Genomic DNA, 22079 nt, shown 5'->3' with positions numbered 1-22079 from the left:
ATAAACCATGCCAAGTAAAGCTGTTTCTCATAAATAATAAAGGTATGATATTAAAACAAGCACCAGAGGTTTAAATAACAAAAAAGGTACCATGTGACAATAACATAGTAGCTCCTAACTCACCCACTTGAACTTTTACTTGTTGTGTTTTTTCCATTATCGTTATTGGCTCACTGGGGGTCAGTCCTTTCATTGCATAGACATTAATTTGATACTCTGTGTCTGGAGAGAGATCTTTAACATTCAGAGCTGTAGTCTGAGGACCCACACTCAATACATGTTGTTTTCCACCAGCCATCATTGGAATGAATTGCAGTCTATACCCAGTTATTTGGCTTGTGGATGGATCCCAAGTGATCCTAACAGATTTGGAGGAGATCTGAGTGGCCACTAGATTTGAAGGAGGCTCCACGACTGAAAGAAATCAAAAGCGCATCCAAAATATTAATTACAATTATAAACAGATTTTCTTGTATTTTTTCTGGAATAGTCATCTTTGCTTAATCTTTACAAAAAAAAAAAAATTTATTTAGCATAAACAAACACATCTGAATTAAAGGACAGTCTAAATGGGGCATCAGGTCCCCTGAGTGTAGTAGAAGTTCCAGGAGAAATGCTATCTTGCTTTAATACTGCTTCAACCAGAAATGAAAGCTACACCCACAAAAACACAGTAGAGAGTGTGAACAAATGCAGACCTGAGCAAAGCACTATGACAGTGGAGTGGTATCTGCTGCCATTTTGGTCAAAGAAAAAATAACTACTTAGAATCTTACAGGGCCAGAAAGCTGCAACGATACAGCTTGATGTCTGTATTTTCTCAGTATTCTCCAGTTTTCACTCCTCGGTTCATACCCTATTACATATCCTGTCCCTTCACCAAGCAGATTTTTTCCCTTTAGTATGTTTTTCCACAGAAGTGATGCCTGTGTCCAAACTGACTGTATGAGACTTTGATAACTGCACATCATTGTGTTGCCCCTGAAACTACAGAATAAAGGAGCTATTCCAAATCCACTGTGTCACATATTCTGCTCCCCTGCATTTAAATGCACAAAGCTGAGACCTGTTTTTCCACACTTGCTATGTGAGGCAATGGATCAAACTCCAGAAATAAAGCACAGGAAGTAGGGATAGCCCCTTAAATATGCATCAGAATAAACTGAAGTCAATAAATATATTTATATAAAGTATCTCACCTTCTTCCCCACTAACCAGTTCACCCAGCTGTTCATCAACACCAGAGCACACTTGCAAGATAATTTCATTCTGTATATCCACAATTCCATCAAAATTAGCCACATTGAACACATGTTTCAGCGAAGGCTGAGACGCAATTAGTTTGAGTTCCTTTGCATCTGCTGCTTTGATTCCTAGAAGTCACAATAGACAGGACTGTGTTAAGTGGCCACAAAATACAGACACTTGTGAATGTATTCATAAAATATCAGAACATCTTGGGATAAAGCTGAGTTTAATCCAGTGCTGTCTTCTGCCTTTATCAATAATCAGCCTACAAAATAATGATTAATGCAATGAGGTGACATACTCCATTTGCAACCTGAGAAAATAATGTGGTATCTTCAACAAGGCCAAGGTTGAAACTATGCTTGTCAGTCATCTTAATCTCCATGTAAGAGCTACAGAATTACTATCAAATTCACACAACTAGTATGTTCCACTCTGGAGGGCTCAAACAACCCATTTCAAGGCATAAACATGGAAAGACTGGCATAGCAAAATTCTCGAAATACAGAATCTGTAAAACATATAACTTACTTCTTTAGGAATGTTAATCTCTCAATAATTAGAAAAACTCAACATACCCAAAGAAAAAACTTCAACTCCTACATTGCGAAGCTCTCTTGCAGGAATTTCGACTTCATCTTGAGCTTTTCCATCCGTAATGATAATTGCTACTTTGGGAAAGCCTTTTCGTGCTCCAGCAGACTCAGTGAAGGTGTTTTGAACCAGGTAATCAATAGCCTCACCTAAAAACAACACCACAAGTTGTGGTTTTTTAGGCTTCAATGAATTAGGGTTTAAAGCAAATTTGAATTATAAAATGACATGCTGAATAAACACATATGTGGGAAACATGTACCTGTCATTGTGTTGCCACCTTTGTAAGGTATCCTTTTAATCGCATCAATAAGATCACTTCTTCTGAAATACTGATTTAAATTGAACTCTGTTCTTGTATCTGAACTGTACTGAACAACTCCAACTCTCGTCTTGTCTTCCCCAATGTCAAAAGCTGACACAAGGGCAACCATGAAGTCCAGAATATATCCAAAGTTATTTCTCCCTACACTCCATGAACCGTCTACCAGGAAAACTAAATCTGTCATTGCACTTATGGAACATCCTGGAACATACAAAAAAAAACAAAAAAAAACCCCACACTGTTAGCAAATGAGCAATTGCACTTTTACAGATCAGTGAGAAATGTCTGACACAAACTTGGTAGGTAAAAGCTAAAACAAATGGATATTTAATAGATTGATATTCTTATCTGGAACACCTTACTTAGGGAAGCACCATTCACATAAGTGAACACCCATACGGGCCTTCTAACCACCATTACCAAAAGAGAACTCTCACCTTGATAGTTTTGAGACACCTCTCACGCTATTCCACAAGAACCGCTATGCCACAGCAGATGAGAACTCACATATAAAACTTTTTTGCAACAGTTTGATGTTATGGGAACATTTCACTTTGTTACCACTTCTGCTTTGCACGCTTATCTTCCCGTAACAGCTGCACAGGTTCTTCTGCAATGCCTTTTATTCACAGTACAATGTCTTCTGTTAATAGCACTAAGACGCTTATGGACTTGCTCAGATTAGTTGCGTGAAATTTCTAGTTTCAGTAACATCTTTGCATCTTATTCTTTTAATGAAGCTATAATAAATTCTTTCCATCCCAGTCCCTTCCCATGTTTTCTTAACACGGGACAATTTTACAAGTTAACTTCATTGCTAGGTAACAGAGGAACACAGTTTAACTCTATGGGGCCTTAGAGCTAGACCTCATTTATCTCTAAAATGTCAGATCAGTTGAAAGACAAAACACCTTACTTTGTAATTGAGCCTCAACCTTCTTTTCCTCCGGTATCCCTGGACCACCTGTCTGAACTGCACAAAGCACAACATAGAGAGAATTAATGGAGGAAATCAGGTTAAATTTGTTGACATCAAAGAAAAGCATGTAGAGAATTAGAGGCACAAATCTGACAAGGCTTAGAAACATGAAAACATAAATGCAAGTTATGAAAACTTCACCTGTACTTACAGATTTGACAACATAGCATTCAGGGCAACACAAAATACAGAAAATGCAAATAACTAAGAATCCTTTGTATTTGTACATCTTGTACAGTAACTTCTTGAAAATTAACTGCAACATCCCTGGATAAAATACCATAATTGCCACTCTCTAACACACGGGAGAACTCCATCATGAGCAATTTTTCTGTGGTTGTTTGGGAAGCCTGACATACACAACAAAATGTGTCATAGAAGGTAGTCTGCTGTGCTTAATATTTTTACTTAAATTTATTTTATATTTAATTAATAGAAATCATAAAAAATTAAATTCCATATTTTATTATGCATACAGATATATTGTGTCACATTTTATTGTTTGACGAAGGTAGTAAGCTTTTTATACATACACACAGAGGAAGCCAGTCAGATTCGTTACTGAGGACAATGAGAGTCTTCCTATTGGCTACAGTAGATGTAATTTATAGGAAGTAGGTTTAGTTCAACAGAACCAGTGCTCTGCAAAGAACTCTATAGAGATTGTCAGACACGACACACCCATGTTAGTCGCCTCTTACCTCTTGCAAATAATCTCTGCTTCTACTGGAATTATGTTTAATGGAAAAAGGCTGTTCAGACAGCTACATCTGATCAGAGTTTAGGGATGTGGCAATTTTGTTGAGGAACTGGAACAAAGCCAGGTTTTGCAAATGACCACTCTGTTATCTTACTTGGTTTTCTAATTACATTACAGGTACTTACTTGTCAGTTGGCCAAAAACAGGTAGACTCTCCTCTCTTTCATCATAAGAAGCTATTGATACAACATACTCTATATCAGGTATAAGATCTGATAAGACAGTTTGGGTAGTGCTAGGTGAAAGAGTAAATTCTTTAGTAGGCCCATCTGCAACAAATATATAAAACAGTTACTGTAGAATTTAAAACTAGCAATATCAAAGACAAGTTGACCATAAAAAAAAGGCAATAGAGAATAATCTATATAAATTCCAACGATAATTTTAGAACAATACACTTTCTTTTTCCCTGAAATATGTATTTTGAAGAACAAAACTTGAAATTAACCCGTTTTCAACAGTGAACAAAACTACCAAAGTGTTTAATAAAGTCCAGGAAATGTGAAACTTAAAAAGCATAAACAAAATGCACCATCATCTAACAAACCATGATCCAGTTCTGATTCACTGTCACTTTTACACTGATTATTTCTCAAAGTGAAATAGAATAATGAGTGTCTTACACAGCCATTACCAGTAAGTTATATGACATCACTGCATCATTACCTGACACACGCCATGTTTCCCCTGGGAGAAGTACTTGAATGAAGTACAATACAATTCCCTAACTTTAAGGTAAAAACATAGAAGAGGAGCAAAGAGAGGAGTGGAGTGATGATTCTACCTTCTTTTTGTTCCTTGCAAGGGAAAGGTGTCCAAAACATGAACATGAACATGAGGAGGAACTTCTTCTCTCTGAGGGTGACGGAGCACTGGAACAGGCTGCCCAGGGAGGTTGTGGAGTCTCCTTCTCTGGAGATATTCAAGACCCGCCTGGACAAGGTCCTGTGCAGCCTGCTGTAGGTGACCCTGCTTCGGCGGGGGGGTTGGACTAGATGACCCACAGAGGTCCCTTCCAACCCCTACTATTCTGTGATTCTGTGATTCTGTGAAAATTTACTACTTGGAGTCCCCAAAGGGTAAACGCTATGGTAAGAAAAACTCTAACTTGGAACGATCACTGCTCCTTCTTGCATGCTCTTTGCTGCTATCCAGTCTTGATCACAAACTATAGAAAGACATTAACAGCTACTCTCGTACTTAAGTTAGATACAAGTGAAAATAAACCCAAGTTTTCCAAAAGTTTGATGCCATAACAAAATTATACAGAACTCACCATTTGTTGGAACCACAGTTATCCTGTAACCCACTATTGCATCTGGTGGCCTTTTCCATGACATTTGAACATTATGTTCATCTATTATTGTAAAATTCAAGTCTGACGGTGGATTAACTGCAAAAGATTTATACCAGGTGGATGCTTAAAAGTTTGAACAAGCTTTGGCAAATGAATAAATAAAATAACGTGGAGCAAAGCTTACTAAAATTGTCTTTGCATAAATTTGTTTCCAACAAATATAAAGATATGTTGTTGGAAAAAGAGTAAAATAAAAGCTGACGAAATATGACGAAACATCAAAGAGTATACGCATTACAGAGGACAGCACAGAACATATGTTTCTTGAGTTGCCAAGACATTCAAGAATGGCCAGCAAAATCAAGCACAATAGGAAACACATTTGGCTACATGTACAATGAGTTCACAGATAATCACCACATATGCAAACATTTCACATAACAATTAAAGGAAATTTTTTTACATGCTGGGTGCAATCCATACAAGCATGCCAATTCACAACCTGCTTACAATATCATGAGATCATTTAGGACATTGAGAACACAGTACTCTTCTTAATTAGACATCAAAGAATTGATCAGCTTTTTAATATGGTCTCTGCATAGTCATATTTCTTACAAATTTCACTGAATCTAGAAACTTGGCAGAGAAAAAAGTATTTTGAAGAATATAGGAAAAGACTGGGCATTTAATATTCAGTAAAACAATTTCTGTAAGGGTCTAGATACAAATATACATGTAAAATGTATATCAGTAATAATGATATACTGGTGTATCATTTGTTTCAAAATACAAAGAGCTCCACCCCTTTGTTCCTAGAAGCCACTAAAGTGACATACTTTGCATAAGGCTGCAAAGGACTCAGGAACTAAGGGGGCAGTAAAGGGGGTTAGTAATGGTTGCAATTTGATGAAATATTTGAGCTGATGCAGAAGTTCACAAAAATAAGATTCTACTTGTTTACACCAGATTGCTGTACAATTTCAAAGGTGTAAACTATTGTTTTCATGTTCCCTTTGCAGCAGGTGTACCCATACTAGTAGCGGCATTTTAACGTAAAATGCCAGTATGGTTCCAAACAACACAGTGGTTAATTATGGAAAGAAAACATCAAAGTACATTTATGGACATTTATTTTACAGAATTTATAGAAACAGCAAAGAGGGCACCAGTGATCTGAACAAATGACTGCAAATAAAACTTGTAGGAGCTGATGACAGAAGTAACTGAACAGTACAGAAAGAAATAGTTTACATACGCTATTTTGCAGCATCATGCATATGTAAATGAAATGTTGATTATTATTTTCTTAGCTTCCCACGATGGACAGAAGCCTCCATGTACAAGGTTCATTACACAAAGACGTTTCAAAAATATTTTATAATGATATTCTCTTCATAAAATTGTCATGCATATTCATGCAGTATTTTACTGACTCACTGTCAGTGCATGGTAGGTGTATTATATATTATTGTTTAAATAGTTCTATGAAGTAAGATTAGATTCAGCCATACTTTCCATTACTACTGTGAGACTGTTTTGCAGGCATTTTTAGTAGACAGATCTTCTCTGTTTCTTGGAAGATCCCTACCATATGTCAGATTTTGTTTTGGTTTTGTACATAATTTAAAGAGCAGATAAAGAAATAAATTCTAGAATGTATATTTATGAAAAGACACTGTCCAATTGCAATAAGTAATACTGGGCTCAAAAAAATGACAACCAGATGTGTAGGCATTTCTTTTCCCTTTAATTTACTGTCATTTCCAACCATAGGATAATATGGCTTTGTAATACTGATATAATAGATACGCTAGTACTGAAGTAAATGTTATTCTTCCTACTGTCCATACACAGGCAGTGAGATTAGATTATTAACCTGCATGCACAGTTTATTCACCATTCAGTTTATGAGTATCACAATGCTAGAGACAGCAAGGTAGTTACTTAGTATCAAAATCATGCAAAACGTGTTAATAGTAAAATACATTTAGGTAATAAGAATATCATTATAAAATATTGTTTCAGTAGCAATGGCTCAGGACAAATTTAATGCAAAGGCAGAGACAACTGACCTGAGCATGCTTTTAAAACAAATTCAGTACATGGAAAAAATAGGGCCACCAACCTTGCAAGTAAATTGGCATGTTGCAGCAGAGACTTTAGGCTTTAACTGCTGAAGGACAGCAGCAGCCCAACTGTTGATATCCAAATGACCGGATTCCAGATAAACTGAAAAAACTGACTGTGAGGAAAAGTCTTTAACATTTTAAAGGCTTTTAATCCGTTTGATGAAAATTCTGATGTGGATCTTGGCAGGTGACAAGAATATTACGTTGATACATAAGTGACGTATCCATTCATCCAGGTGTTCGCAGCCTTTTAGAACAAGAATGTTGCAGGGGACCTCAGAAAGTCCCCTCATCCATCCCATGGCCAAGACGTGATCAGCCACCCCATGTCATTCCTGACATGTTGGCTCAGATCATTCTTAAAGAACACCCTGTCAGCAAGATTGCCAGCTACCCATGGAAATTACTCCAATGCCTCACTCTCTTCATCATCGTAAAGTTATTCCCGACACCTAACCCCAGTCTTCACTGCTGCACTTTAAATCTATGCATTCTCAGCTCGTGGCTAGCTTATCAAACTCAAGCACAGAATACTTTTCCCATTGAAATCCAAAAAGGAACCTCGTCTGAACGAAAAAAAAAGCCAGTTTGGGTCCAATGTTGTCAAAACATCTTCCAGATGGCCTATGAGCTTTTGATACTCAAACGGAACCTCCAGAACATCCACGGACCTTCACATGGGTCAGAAAACTCAGTGTGGGTTGAAGACCAAACCACGGCCACACGACTGAGAGCAGTAAGTTGAACTGAAGTACAGCAAAATGTTTAGATTATAAAAACCTTATTGCAGTTATATTATAAAACCCTTAAACTGTTACTCCACCTTCTTAAAATTCTTCTTCCAGAAGGGAATTCACCAGTGATAAAACAATACATCTCCAATATGAAACCAAACCAGACTTCTAGTAACAAAATGTCCCTGGTTGTGGTGGGAGTTTGCCCCATTACAGGGACAAACCTTAAAACTCCACTCTACAAAGGCTAGAGTGCAAGCGCAGCGTTACTCAAGCCAGCAGTCTTGATGTCAGGGTACTTGCGTAAGTGAAGTTGCACATATGCTTACGGTGTAGTGACACTTCTGCTCAATCCAATCCTGTGCCCATCAAAATCCATGCCAAACTTCCCATTGACTCATCAAGGTACAGGATTGTGATCATAACATGTGATGGTATTATTGCCTTAATAAAGTGATTCCACTTTGATGCACAGAAATGTATGGCTCCCCTACAGGTTTCCAGTGTAGTAAAAAAATGCCTTGCTGTATGACAATAATGTCTACGCAGTGTTAATTTCCACCACTCCTAGAACTACGATGTGATAACTTCCTCAATTGGATATCCTATTATATGCACCACAAAATCAAAAAAAAATTCCGACATAATACACTTAATTCATTGCCATTGCTTCTGTTATCTACATTTATCATAACAGTGTATTTTCTGAAACAAAAAAAACAGAGAGCAAGGCATCTTTCTCATGCTATGTACATCTTATACTAGCTTGTACTGCTTAACAGGTAATACAAACCTAATACACAAAAGTCTACAGCTTTTTACAGATAACACAATGAGACTGTTAGAGGATCCCAGTGAATCTCTTAACAAGACAAGAAGTCAATACAATCAGAAGATCAAGCAATTCAAATCTAGAACCAGACTTAAAGGTGATATAACTTGGAAGTAGCTGCCATCCACAATCCCTACGTGAAACAAAATCTGCGATTCCATCACCGGAAAACACCTGCTGTAATTAACATGTGAAATAACATCTTAGCCCATGCTTAACTAACATACAGGCCATGGAAGCTGAAGAATAAGCTCAGCCTTGCTCTCACTGAGATAAGCCCTGCTGAGGCTGGAAGAGGCCAGAACTCCTCATCTACTATTTGCTTCATATACGGTATGAATTTGACAGAACTAACTAAATCACAGCTCCAGTCAAGCTCCTTTGAAGTCAGTGCTGCTGATGTGAACACAAGAAAGAATGAGCTATAGCCTAGCAATGTAGTGAAGCGCAGCTTCCCAGCCTCGTTAGATAATCATTGCCAATCAAAACACAGGAACATTGCCACCTGTATGTTTGCATTTTTTTATTTTATACATGTATATGAAATTTTTTCAAAATACAAGATATATAGCTCATAAGTGTATTTTGAAAAAAAAAAATCATATAAATATATATACCTGTACAAATACAGATGTATGTAACTAAGCATAATTGCATATATATACGCACACTGCATGCATGAATATTTACCAAATTTTACACATTTGTGCATATATATATATATGTGCTTGTGTGTGTATATACATACATACACAGACACTTTGCTTCTAATTAGCTGTAGGAAAAACAAGGGGTTATAGTCACCTTCATGTATATACAAATTTCAATTTCACATGTCACTCTAGATGGTTCACTCTTTAGGACCTTGGAAATCAACAGCTAGTTTCTCAAAAGATAGATATCTGACATCAAAAGGTAATAAAATAACAGTCCCATCAACCAGTTCCAAAGTTGCATAGGTGGCTAACTTTAAAAGTCTCGGCAATTCCAGATCATCTCTAAACCATTCAGTCAATGAAAATTACGGTATTCAACAAAATCTTTTATTGCATGAGAAACTTTCTAACCCTCTGTAACTGCTGCACTGCAATTATTTGTCACTTACTGCAGTCATGTCCTGGAGACAGATTTTTCACCTGAGAAACCTTTTTCTACGCCACAAAAAGGTCCTACGCTTGGCTCAGTGGCGCCCTCCTTCCCTACCTCCAGCCTAGAAAACAAGCTTTTCTAGAGCTTAACCAGTTCCTGAAACACTGAAAAGTCAGCACCTTCACATGCTCGTGAGGTCGCACAGAATCTATGATTTCCCCAATCTTTTCCTCTGCCTTTGAAAATCCCTCTGTATTAGGAAACGCAACACTCCACACAAGCCATGGCATCATCACATCATTACCTTGAGATTATAGCTAACGTGTTATTTTCATACTAATCTACTTGGCTTAACTATAACTAAAATAATGAAAAACTGTCTTATCTAGTGCAAGGACATACATTTCGCCCTGGCTCTTTGTGATCACAGACAGAAAAAATACTGGTACAGAAAGAAATCTTGACACGAGAACGCACAAGGAAAACACTGGAATATTGCAGTGCTGGTCTAAAAAGGCAAGAAACAGAGCATAAAATACAGCATCACTCACAAGAAGCTTAAGCTAAGAGAGAGACGTCAGAAGGATTGCAAAATGAAACAAGAAGAATTTCACTGTAAAAGAAAAGAGCAAAAATGCTGAGCATGAAAACAGACTTGCTTCTTTGCCCAGGATAAACAAACAACTTCCCCAGTGAAATTCCATGAATGCATTTAGACTATATGTTGGTTTTAGCCCCTCTACTGCTGCAGTGAACCTCCAAGGAGAACACTCTGCACTGCTGTATCTCTGTAGCAAAGCTGTGACACCATTACTGCATCTCCCTGCCTTGCCAACAGCAACAGAGCACAGCTCTCACAGAAAAGGACTTGCAGAGCAGCTGTGATGCTGATGAAGAACCAGTTCCACCCTGGAAGATTTAGGAATCTCTGAACAGCAGCATCAGATAAACACCAGATCTACTCCCAGGGGAGACTGAAAAATTAAATCTGAAGGAAGCCAGAAAAACAGAACTAAACTTTTTCTTCCCTCTGCTTTCACTCCATCTTCCCACCCCATATCAACAGCCTTTACCACATCAAATGGCCTTCTCCCTTATCCTCCTCCCACTTTTTCACCCCACCAAGCGTCTACCCACATCCCAGGGAAAGAAAATTCAAACTGTATCTCTTGTGAACAGCACAGGGAGAGACAAAGCAACAGAAAAAAAGAGAGAGACAGGACTGACTGATGGGGCAGAGAGCTTTGCCACAATGTGATCTGAAAGCTGGAAAAATAGACTAAAGGACAAATATCCACAGGAGGAAGTCAGTTGACCAGACAGGATTTAAGTTGTAACGATACCAGAACTAAAGTAAGATTCAAAATGCAATTTACAAGATGATGCAAAATTGAAGCACAAAATTAAAACAGCACAGACGTGTGACCGACACAGCACAAACAAAAAACACACTGCAAAAAGCTCTACGGAAGCAGTTCCCACCAGAGCAAGTCCTAAGGTACTCTTAGCTTTGAACTTCCATTTTCAGCACCACTGTTTCTCAGTGCACTTCCTACTCCAGACACTTCTCTGCTCTTATTTCAAAATTCTGGGCTAGAAGTTTCTCTTAGAAACCTGATCACTGTAAACTAGGTATTTTATTTAATACATATTTCTGAATGCAGAGTCATGCAAGTCCTGACCAGGAGCACTCTACAAGTCACTTCCGTCTGACAACACCTTCAGTTTCACTGTTATAAAATAACTGCGTGCTCCTCAAAATATATTTTTGTAGCTTTCATTAACAGTACTCCAGCCATGACTGGTTTAGTCTACGCTACCGAAAAATAAAAAACCTTTGCTTAAATTTGGAAATAACCTGCTCCATAAACGTAATCGGTGGTGCAGGACAACAGCAACATCACTACAGCTCCGAGTGAGCTCCCTCCTAAGAAGAGGAAAAACACACAAACACACACACTCCTTTCCGCCACCAAAACTGTACGTTTTCTCTGCTTTCTCTGGCATGGCGGTCCTGCATTTCAAATGCAACTCTGAAATGACTTCAAACGACCTTTTTCGGTTCCTTGGCCAACAACAACACAGCGCAAGAGGGAGGCAGCAGGCTGATTCTCTCCTAGGGTGACCAGATGTTGTACTACTGGCAGAAATGTCGTCTTCTTCCAGAAAGCCAGCGTACTTTACATCTGCGTGCCCCAAGCAAGCACCGCTGCTGGGTGTGTGAACGTCCCAGAAGTATCTCTGACTCTTTTAGTAGCCATCAGCCAAGGTGACCAGGTCCAGCCACGGCAGCTTGCAGCAGGCCACGATCAGAGAGTTTGGTCCCAGTTCAATACAGAAAGAGAAGGCAAGGGAAAAAAAAAAAAAAATTATCAGACACTAGCTTTTGGTTTTTTCCAGAAAATCTGGGGGAGCTCACACCCAGCAGTTCAGTCCACCCTGTGATGGAGTCAGGTGCCGGAGGTCAGATCAAGTCATTTCAGCGCAGGACTTTCAGCGCCGCTATTTCCCCTGGCAGCCATTGCTGGTAACAATGTCGTTACTACGACCGAAGCCGCACAGCTCACACAGAAGGCGGCAGGGGAGGTTCCCCCATGCTAGCGGTCAATCGGTCGGGGAGGCAAACGCGCCAACGCCAGGCCATTTTGAGCCATGCTGTGATGAGTGTGGAGGCCACCATGGGTTTCCCAAGGTCTTCATCCCTGCAGCTGGAGGCAGGACACTGCCAGGGGCTGGCAGGGACCTCAACCTCCAGCAAGACTGGGCCGGGGCCCTGCAAGGAGAAGGAGGAGAAGAAGAAAAGCCTCTTTGGAGCTGACGGCGCCATATGCATGGCAGAGACTTGGGGCCCCAGCCACCACAGCCAGGCCTGGCCCAGGCCCAGCCACCCTTCAGCAGTGCCCAGGACGTCTGTCATGGCGGTGGCAGCATCTCCCCAGGGGTGTCCTCCAGGTCAGGCCCACCACGGAGGGCGAAGCGTCCCCGAGGGAGTGTCCGGCCACCCCAGGGCTCGGCCGGGGGTCGCCCCGCCGAGCAGGGGAGGCCGGTGTGCCAGCAGGGCGAAGGCGAGGGGTCCAGCCGGGACAGAACACGCAGGCGCAGAGAGCCAGACTCTGTTGGAGCATTTTATTTCAGAGCTGCGGGTTGCTGGGTGGTGGGCTTTTCGTTTCCTCTCCCAACACAACTAATGGAGAGCTTACAGCCCAGAGCCCAGCCGTTCTCGGTCGGTCAGCAGGGCAGCGCCGCAGGCCCCGGCTGTGCCGGGCTGCCCGCCGCCGGGAGCCGAGGCAGCGGGCTCCTCAGGGCACTGCGCCCGGGCAGCCACGCCGGCCGGCCCGCGTCCTGTCTGCGGGGCGGTGCGGACAGCACACCAGAGAGACAGAGAGAGGGAGCTACGGTCCGGCTGCTAGCCGGGAGAAACAGAGCACAGAAGGAGCTGGGCAAGGAAGGAGAGGCGTTTCTCTGAAGGAGAGAAAGAGAGAAGGCCAAGTAGTTACACTCAAAAACGGAGAGGGAGAGAGCCGGTAGCTCAAGGCTGGTTGGGAGGTTTGGTGGTCAGCGGGGCGCCGGGGGCGAGGGGGGGGAAGGTTACCTTCAGCCTCGATGGAGGAGAGGAGGGCGGCTGCACACAGAGCAGCGACTGCCGAGCACAGTGCTGTCTTCATTTCTGCCCTTTCGGATCACAACAACATGAATGAATCTGCAGTGATGCGGGGAAGGGGGGAAAGGGAGAAAGGAGAAGGAAATGATACGCGTGGATTAGAGGATTGCGTGGGTGTATTCATGAAACACAAAAAAGACGAACCGCGGATTCCACTTTGTTCCCTTATCCCCAGCCCCCACCCACAGGACCAGGTTGAAACCTCCAGACTTGAAAGCCGTCCAAGATGATGACAGATCTGCATGACTAAGTGGAGAGTCTCGCCTTGCAATAATGTGCCTTTTCTTGCTGAACCCTTTCCAATCACGGTAAGCACATGCAGCTTTAACCTAGTTGGGGTTAATCTGATCAGGGAAGCGCGGCGAAGAACCGTGCCTCCGCACGGGCAGGAGCCAGGAGGGAGCTCCATGACCTCATCGCCGAGTGTGATGATAGCTAATTCAGAGGTCATTCCTGCCTTGGATCAGCTAAATGTCTCTTTCAGCTGGGGATTTTACTCGGCTCCTTTTTCATAACTGTTGAAGCACTTAGTTAGCTGTGTTTTAGTGGTCTCAAGGCAGTTTGGAAACTGTAATAAAACTTTTTTTGAGGGGTTCTGCCTACGAATGTGCTGTTCTTCATTTCTTGAAGGTCTGAAATAGATTATACAGAAGTGTGCGTAACACACAACTGAAACCTGACGCATCTGTCTAGCCATGATGTTTCAACATCTGATAATTCATTTACATCTCCTGACAGAAAATAGATTTAAAATTCACTATAAAAAGCAGGCAGACAAAAGTGTCTCACAATCACTGCAGGTTGTCTAGCAAAATAGGTGGGATTAGGCCAAGTTAGAGGTTCCTAGTTGCAAGTAGCTATACATGCACAACTATATCCTCTAGGTCACATCATGTTAGTCCCAATTACTCCAGCAAAACTTCCGAATTATTTCCTCGTCTAAGTAAAGGCTAATATCCTCATCACATATGCATGTGTTTCTAAAGTTTGGTTTTTTCTAGCTCAGGAAGTAGGGGAGAGGGAATTTGCTTGAATAAAGTCATAAATGCATCATATATCATAATCAGGGTGGAGGAAAGAGAATTCCAAAAGCAATTAGGCAACAGATTTTATCGGGAAGGTGCCAAGAGCAAAACAAAAGAAAAATACATAAATCATTAGTCCACAGAAACCCCTGAAGGGGAAAACATTCTTCTGCCATCTAGAGAACTAACCAGCAAGGCACATTTAGTGGGTAGACGCTATGGAGATCCAGGAACTTCCCAGTTACTGACACTGAACTGAACAGGCTTCTGCCGGGCAGCTGTACACACTCGCCTTAGCCGAATGCCTCCACTGCACATAAAAATACCAAGGGCTCAAAGAAACACTAAGCAGTGGTTTCAGCCCAGTGGTACCTCCAGCAGGCAAACGGAAGAGAAATACTGACCGCAACGACTCCCTGACACCACCACCACAAAGAACAAGGTTAGCATCGAATTGTCCTGAAAGCTCCAAAATCGTATTGCTGCTCTGCGTAGGAAATGGCCATCCCTGAGCCCACCTACTGTATCCTGAGGCGAGTTTAAGGACCGCCTAAACTCGACGTAAACGGACTTTCGTCCCAGAAATCTTGTGCGGGCTTCGAGTGCCATCTTTTGATCCTTTTGAAGAGCGACAGAAATCGGTATCTCACAAAGGCATCTCTAGGAGTTCACTGCTGCTGCAGGTCTACTATTCCTGACACGTTTTTTTCCCCATGAAATAAAATGTCTCAGCCAAAGCATTCATTTGCCCACCTAGAAGCACTTCGCTTCTCTCTCGCAAACTGGGGCGCGTGAAAGGGGACCTGGAGCGGCTGGAGGAACGGTCCCCTCGCTGCCTCAGCGGGGACACCAGCAGACTTTGCGTCTCGACTAAAGGTTTCCTCGTTGATCTTTTCAGAGATGGCTTTAAGAAAGACGGGCTTGCACTCAGTGCCAACTTCGCACTAATTCGACCCACAAAAGCTTAGCCGAAGCATTCCCAAACCGCGCAGCGCCCGACATTTCAAGATGAAAAAAACAAAACAAAAAAATCACCTAAACGAAAAAAGACCACAGGAAAAAACGTATCAAAGGCATAAAAACAAACAAACGAAAAAACCACCTGGGAAGAGGTGCAAGCATCACCGGCAGCCGCACGCACAACACGGGAGGGAAAGCGAGAGCCGCTGCCCGGAGCCTGCGGCCGCAGGCAGCCCCCGCGGCCGGCACCCCGACCCCGCCGCCACCGCACCCGGCGCTTCCGCCGGGGCACCCGGCAGCCCCCTCGGGACCCGCAGCCCCCCCCCCCGCAGCCCCCCGCGCTCGGCCTCCCGCCTGCGAGCGAGCCCCGACGCGCCCGGCCGCGGGCAGCCCCGCACACGCTCGGATCCTGCCCCCTCCCGACGGCAGCCCCCGGCCCGGCCGCCGCTCGGCTCCTCAGAAGGGGCTGCGTGCGCGGTGCGGGGTTCGGCCGAGGGGATCCCCCGCTCCTGCGCGGGCACAGACCTTCAGGTGCCGGGGCAGCTCCTCCGGCGGTGCCCGCCGCGGCCGTCGGAGCTGGGTAAAGGGAGGAGGAGAGAGGATGAAGCTCCGGGGGCACCTTGTGGAGGGAGCGGCGAGTAGCAGCGGCGGGGGAGCGGCGGCGGTGGCTGGCGCGGAGGAGGAGGCGCCTCGGTCGCTGAAGCTCCCGGTGCGAGGGGTCCGTCTGGGAAGGCTTGCCTTCTCCGAGTGGGAAGAGCCTCTTCTCAATCTGCTACTTAATAGAGGGCTGTTCCCAGCTCTCGGTTTACCCTCGTAAGCGGTTACGAAACTGCAGGGAAGGTGGACTGCTGCCACCGGGTGATATATGCGCTGCTCCGCTCCAGCAAGGAAGGGGATCCGCTTCTGGAAACTGGCGCATACCTCCGCGCATTCCTGCGGCATGAGGCGGGCATGAGGCGGGCGGCCGCCGCGGCAGCGCGCCCGGGGGCAGGGGCCCGGCCCGCCGCCCCCTCCCTCCCTCCCTCCCTCCCTCGGCTTCCCAAGCCGGGGGGGACACGGATACACACGGGAAGGCAGTGGAAAAACTGACTCCTCGGGCACGGCGTCGAGGGTGTCCCCGCCGTGTCATGTCACACCCCCCACCCCCCCCCCCCCCGAGGTGCCGGACCCCAGGACAGCCTTGCAGAGAAGCGCGGCCACCCCCGGTGCAGAACCCTCGGGGACGAAGGGAATACGGTCAATTTAACACCATCCAGGTGTGCCTGGCCCCCGCCCTGCGCGGCCTCCATGCGTTAAACCACCCCCCCTCGCCGCATCGGCGTTCTGGGGTCCCCGACGGCGCCTCCCCCCCTCCCCCCCCAGGCCCTGCGGGCAAACCCCTGGCTCCTCTCTGGAAGCGGGGGCCTTCAAAAGACACCCCGCTTTCCAAAATGCGGCAGCCCGCCGGGCGACAGGCTCCGCTCGCTCCCGGCAGCCTGCCCGTGGCACCCGCGCCGTGCCCGAGGGTGACGCGGCGGGACAGGCGGCCCCGTCCCTGCCCGGGGGCCGGGGGAGGCGGGTAGCCCCCCGCCGGGGTCGGGCTGGGCTGCCGGGCACCGCCGGGGGCCCCGCACCGCAGCGCGGTCTGCTCCCGCACCCGGGAGGAACGGGCTCCTCCGGGACGCCTTCGGGATAAAAAACGGGATGTCACGGAACCCTGGGAGCGGGGCCGCAAACTCGGGAGGCGGAGAGGGGACAGAGGCGGGCGGGGAGCGGGGGCAAACAGGGAGCGAGCGGAGCGGGGGCGCCTGGCAGCCGCGAACGGCCCCGCTCCTCTCGGTCCCGCCGCGCCGGGACGGGGCCATTCGCGGTGCGCGGGCGCCCCCCGGCGGCGGGCGCCAGTCCGTCCGTCCGTCCGTCCGTCGTCGTTCCCCCCCGCCCCCGTCAAGGCTTCCGCAAGGCGCCCCGGGGTCACTGCTGTTAGCAAGTATCTTAGGGCGGGAAGGAGCAAAAGCCTGGGGAGGGGGAGGACCCCCGGCTTGGAGAGGTCGGTCAGATTTCATAGCATCGTTAAGGCTGGAGAAGACCTCCAAGATCAAGTCCAACCGCCCACCCACCACCACCCTGCCTGCTAAACCATGTCCCGAAGTGCCACATCTACACTTTTTTTTAACACCTCCAGGGATGGGGACTCAACCACCTCCCTGGGCAGCCTGTTCCAATGTCTGACCACTCTTCCAGTAAAGAAATTTTTCCTAATATCCAATCTAAACCTTCCCTGACGCAACTCGAGGCCATTGACTCTCATCGCTAGTTACCTGGGAGAAGAGACCAACACCCGTCTCACTACAACCTCCTTTCAGGTAGTTCTAGAGAGCAATAAAGTCCCCCCTCAGCTTCCTCTTCTCCAGACTAAACAGCCCCAGCTCCCTCAGCCGCTCCTCATCAGACTTGTTCTCCAGACCCCTCACCAGCCTCCTTGCCCATCTCTGGACACAGAGCATTTCTGTCCCGGCTCAGCTTTTTGCACAGCCATGAGTTTCAGAGCAATCAGGACGAGTACCGGGCAGGGTGGAAGTGCCTGATGGTGGAGATTAACAGTTTACTGGCCAGCGGCTCCTGGGCACTTTTCCGCAGGACTGGGAGATGAAGGACGTGTCGACGGGAGGACTTGTCTCTGCTGAGCTGAATCAGGTTGTCTGCATTTCTGTAATCCTCCAGTTATCTGCGTGAGAACCCGAACGCTGAAAAGAAAGTGATAACCAGAAGATGTGTGCTGACATTTCCAGACACCTTGGAAGTGAGTCAGCTGCTCCTAGGGACACGCCACAGCTCCAGCTGTCTGGTATTGTTAAAATGCACTTTCCAAAAGCACCACCACCTCCTCCGCTGATAAACTTTCAAATGCTCTTGACCCGTTAACCCCCTTGCTCAGCTGTTGAGTTGGATTTTCTCTTTAGGCATTTTGGCATGAGGAATTTAATTTCTTCCTATCAAGACCTGATATGTAAAAGGAATGTTTCTAAGAAATAATACTTTTTAAATTTTTTAATTCCATTTCCTGAGTGAACACATCAAGAACACCAGTATAAATGTGGTGTGAACAATCATTTCGGAAGAATGAACATCAGGGATTACAATGAAATATCCTTCCATAGGACGTGAATTAGTGCAAACGAGGTATTTTTATCCCTTGGGCACTGAGACAGTCTTTTCTACGATGTACTGTGGGTCTTCTTCATCCTAGGATGATCGAGATTTTATGTTAATAGTTAAAATCAACTGATGCAAATAAAGAGCATGGAAGACAGTATGGATTATGCTATTTGAAAGAAAAGTTAAATCACTCAGAATGATTATTTTTAAATATTGAAACAATTTGGTACTAATCCTACCACTTGATTTACCAGTTGAAACCCACTGGTTTCAAAGTCTCCTCTCATGTAAATCCAGTGGTAGAATTAGTACCACATTATTTATGTAGCTTTGAAACCAGGGGTGCAAGAATCTCACCGACTCTCCTGCGCAGACCTAGGTGCTGCTGAGGGGGGTATCTCCCGTTCCTCTCAGCTGACCAGCTTTGCTATATTTCTTGGTATGAAGTAAGACTCTGAGCTGGCAAGAGCAAATAACTAATTAATTCCAAGGGCAGCAGCATTTCATTCTTATCTTCAACTATTTGTTCTAACCATGTTCTTCCTGAGATCTTTTACATGTAAAATACACCAGTGAATCGCATTTAGAGCGCACGCTTCCATACATCCCAGTAATTAAATGGCTTGTTTTTAATCAGCTCTGTTGCTATGTACGTTCATAGTCTGAGTACATAATATGTGATGCAGAAGGCATTTCTGAAATGCATAAACATTTACTAATGCTCTCCTGTCTGCTTGTTTCTTAGACAAGTGTTAAACACATTAAGACCATGCACTCCAGCTCTGCAATTTTCTTTGCTAAGCTGAATAAATTGCAATGGTGACATATTTAAATACAAAAATCAAAATTTTAATTCATATTTATGCTTTTAATAATATTGCCCATTTCTGGTGTGGGTGTGTGGTAGTAATATTGCAGGTAACCAGGAATTCCTTAGAAATTTTGAACTGGTTTGGGGTCTAGAGTAATTCAAGATGCTTTGTGCTTTTGGCACCTCTTTTTTGTTTCCTCAGGCTGCATTGCCAGGGCAGAATAAAACAGGACGTTCTGCATTTCAGCACTGTAAACCTTGAATATCATTTTCCATGTGGATATCACACTAGATTTGGCTTTTGACAGTTAGTTGCATCTGCTTTATGTATGAATATGGTAAATGCCTTATTCATATGCATATATATATATCTTTGTGTATATGCTTTACACAGAGGAAGAATCGAAAAAAGCGTCAGCTCTTTGATCGCTAAACGATGGATAGGTTCAGCGTGAAATGTTATACAGGCAAAACTGTGCTGCTACCAGTGACTTACCTACACCTACTCGGGAACTGCTTTGCTGGTCAGTCTATCACTGCGTCTGTCACTACAGTGTATCTACATTAGATGTTGTCTTAATATAGTCATTTAGGAAGCCCATTCGTTCCTCACAGCACAAAGGACGTGTATTTTTTATTTCCTGTTAAATCAGTCATAAAGCTAATATTGCACAGTATTGTATCTGCATCCATAAAATGCAGAAGGACAAAATACAGCAAACTGCTTCCTCCAGGCCCTGCTCTCTCTCAGAGATTTCCAGTTAGTGGCATGAGAAGAACTCAGTCTGGTGTTTATTTACTTGGATAATTTCATTTCAGAGCTGGTATTCAGAGAGCAGTACTAGTCTGACCTCTATAATGAGGAATGGCTTCTTACATTAGCAGCATTCGGAGAGGACTGGTTCTATCCAAAAGGTACTCATTTAACGGAACAACTATGGAAGCAGCGTCCCTGGAGAGTGTTACAGCCATGAAATAATTATCTGCCTCACCAGGTATGTTTTCCTTAGCAACTATTTATTCCCTTGATTTCTCTAACTGATTTTTCCCATCACATAATGCTCTGAAAGTAAGAAATGATGGCAGCTCCAAATAAATAGAACTGGAAAAGTAAATACATCATTCAAAAGCAGAGGTATAAATGGAAAGGAACTGGCCTTCTAATGTGATTTGGGAGTCTTATAAAAGTCAGCTAATTTGTAGGCTGTCATTTTTTTTAAATATCAGATCTTCAATAATAAAAGCGGAACAGAAAATAGATTCAACAATCTTATAGTCCCTTCCAGATATACACACAAACACTCTCTATATTAAAGCATTCCTAAATTAAGTTGCTTTGTTGCAAAGAAGCTGATTTGTTATTTCACAACAGAATCCTGATTATTCAGGAAGCATTCCCCAATGAAGCCAGTACAGATCGTGCTTGGTTAAAGAGGGCAAGAAAAGAAATCAGCTGAGGGCACTGACCCTGTGTATTTGTCAGCTTTCACATTATGTCTTAACGTGACTGTTCCTGTCGCAGCAATGGACTCGCCACCAAGCCTTGTGGATGAAAGGTTAATAGCCTCGGGTTCCCCTACATTTGGTAACCCTTCAACTATTTCAATGTAATCACTCCCTCCAAAGAAGCACACAACATTAGTCAGCAGCAAAGTCTGAAATGGTGCAGTGCCAAGCTCTGAATAAGAACATTTTGCTGCTTCTGCTTAGTACTTCTATATCAAAAAGTATCAGTATATATCGTGACAGCAGGGTCTGTGTAGGTCATAGCTGGGCTTATGGAGAAAATAAGCTTGTGCCTGAATGGACAGGGTATTCAAAGGTGTTAAAAGCTCAAGTTGTGTTAGCTAATGGATGACCCAATCCCATCATTGCAGGCAGTGGAATAATTAATGATAGTAGGGGAGTTTTGAGACAGAATGCCTTGTCACTAGGCCAACCACTGATGCTGTCCTTCTCTCTGCCACAAGCACAAAAGGGATGTTGCGATGCCCCTGGCTGAGGAGCAGGTCAGAGGGAAGCTGTCAAGGCGGAATACTCAGCGCTCTCTCCTGACATACATCTTTCCAAGAAGGTTTAAAGGATGCAAAAGTCACCCCCAAACTTCCTGTCAGTTCAGCGGGACAAACATTCAAAATCTTAAACACTCTAACACGTGAATCTGATACGAGTGCACAGAACCACAGTGAATGAGGCTGGAAAAGATCCTGAGAGGCCATTTAGTTCATCTTCCGTTATTTAAAGTACGCCGGTACTTCAAAGAGAAATTGTCCTTACCGTACTTAGCACTAACAGCATGCTTCGGGGAGCTGTTTCCTAGTGGCTGACAATAGATAATAACGTGTTTTAGGTGAGTCGCATGTTGTCCATAGTTGGACTATGAGCACAGCAGTCATAAATAGGTTGGACTGACAGGGTAAAAGTCCACTCTGAAGTGAATGGAAAAACTATTTAGGAAAAAAAACTACACCAGAGAAGCCTGTGTCTTTGGATGATT

At 44.2% G+C, this 22079-nt stretch overlaps 1 protein-coding gene across 7 annotated transcripts in view; it reads right to left on the bottom strand.

Annotated features, from left to right (window-relative positions):
• Positions 1-16601, bottom strand: part of COL12A1 (collagen type XII alpha 1 chain) — a 106385-nt gene extending 89784 nt beyond the window's left edge. For 3 of the 7 annotated variants that reach the window (XM_075414504.1, XM_075414497.1, XM_075414496.1), the window contains exons 1-9: positions 16162-16601; positions 13583-13690; positions 5183-5299; positions 4032-4175; positions 3084-3140; positions 2105-2368; positions 1827-1991; positions 1200-1373; positions 124-414 (exon numbers count right to left, since the gene is read on the bottom strand). In XM_075414504.1, the coding sequence (XP_075270619.1) occupies positions 124-414; positions 1200-1373; positions 1827-1991; positions 2105-2368; positions 3084-3140; positions 4032-4175; positions 5183-5299; positions 13583-13655 (1285 nt within the window). In that variant the 5' untranslated portion in view covers positions 13656-13690; positions 16162-16601. Of the gene's footprint in view, positions 1-123; positions 415-1199; positions 1374-1826; positions 1992-2104; positions 2369-3083; positions 3141-4031; positions 4176-5182; positions 5300-7331; positions 13453-13582; positions 13691-15429; positions 15581-16161 lie in introns of those variants that run through there. The other 4 variants (XM_075414498.1, XM_075414499.1, XM_075414500.1 and 1 more) reach the window with 4 other exon arrangements.
• Between the last annotated feature and the right edge of the window lie 5478 nt (positions 16602-22079).

The sequence above is a fragment of the Opisthocomus hoazin genome, chromosome 2 (assembly GCF_030867145.1).
Source record: "Opisthocomus hoazin isolate bOpiHoa1 chromosome 2, bOpiHoa1.hap1, whole genome shotgun sequence".
Classification (NCBI taxonomy): domain Eukaryota; kingdom Metazoa; phylum Chordata; class Aves; order Opisthocomiformes; family Opisthocomidae; genus Opisthocomus; species Opisthocomus hoazin.
The sequence above is the reverse complement of the archived record's forward strand: the minus strand, read 5'-3'. Positions and strand labels throughout refer to the sequence as shown.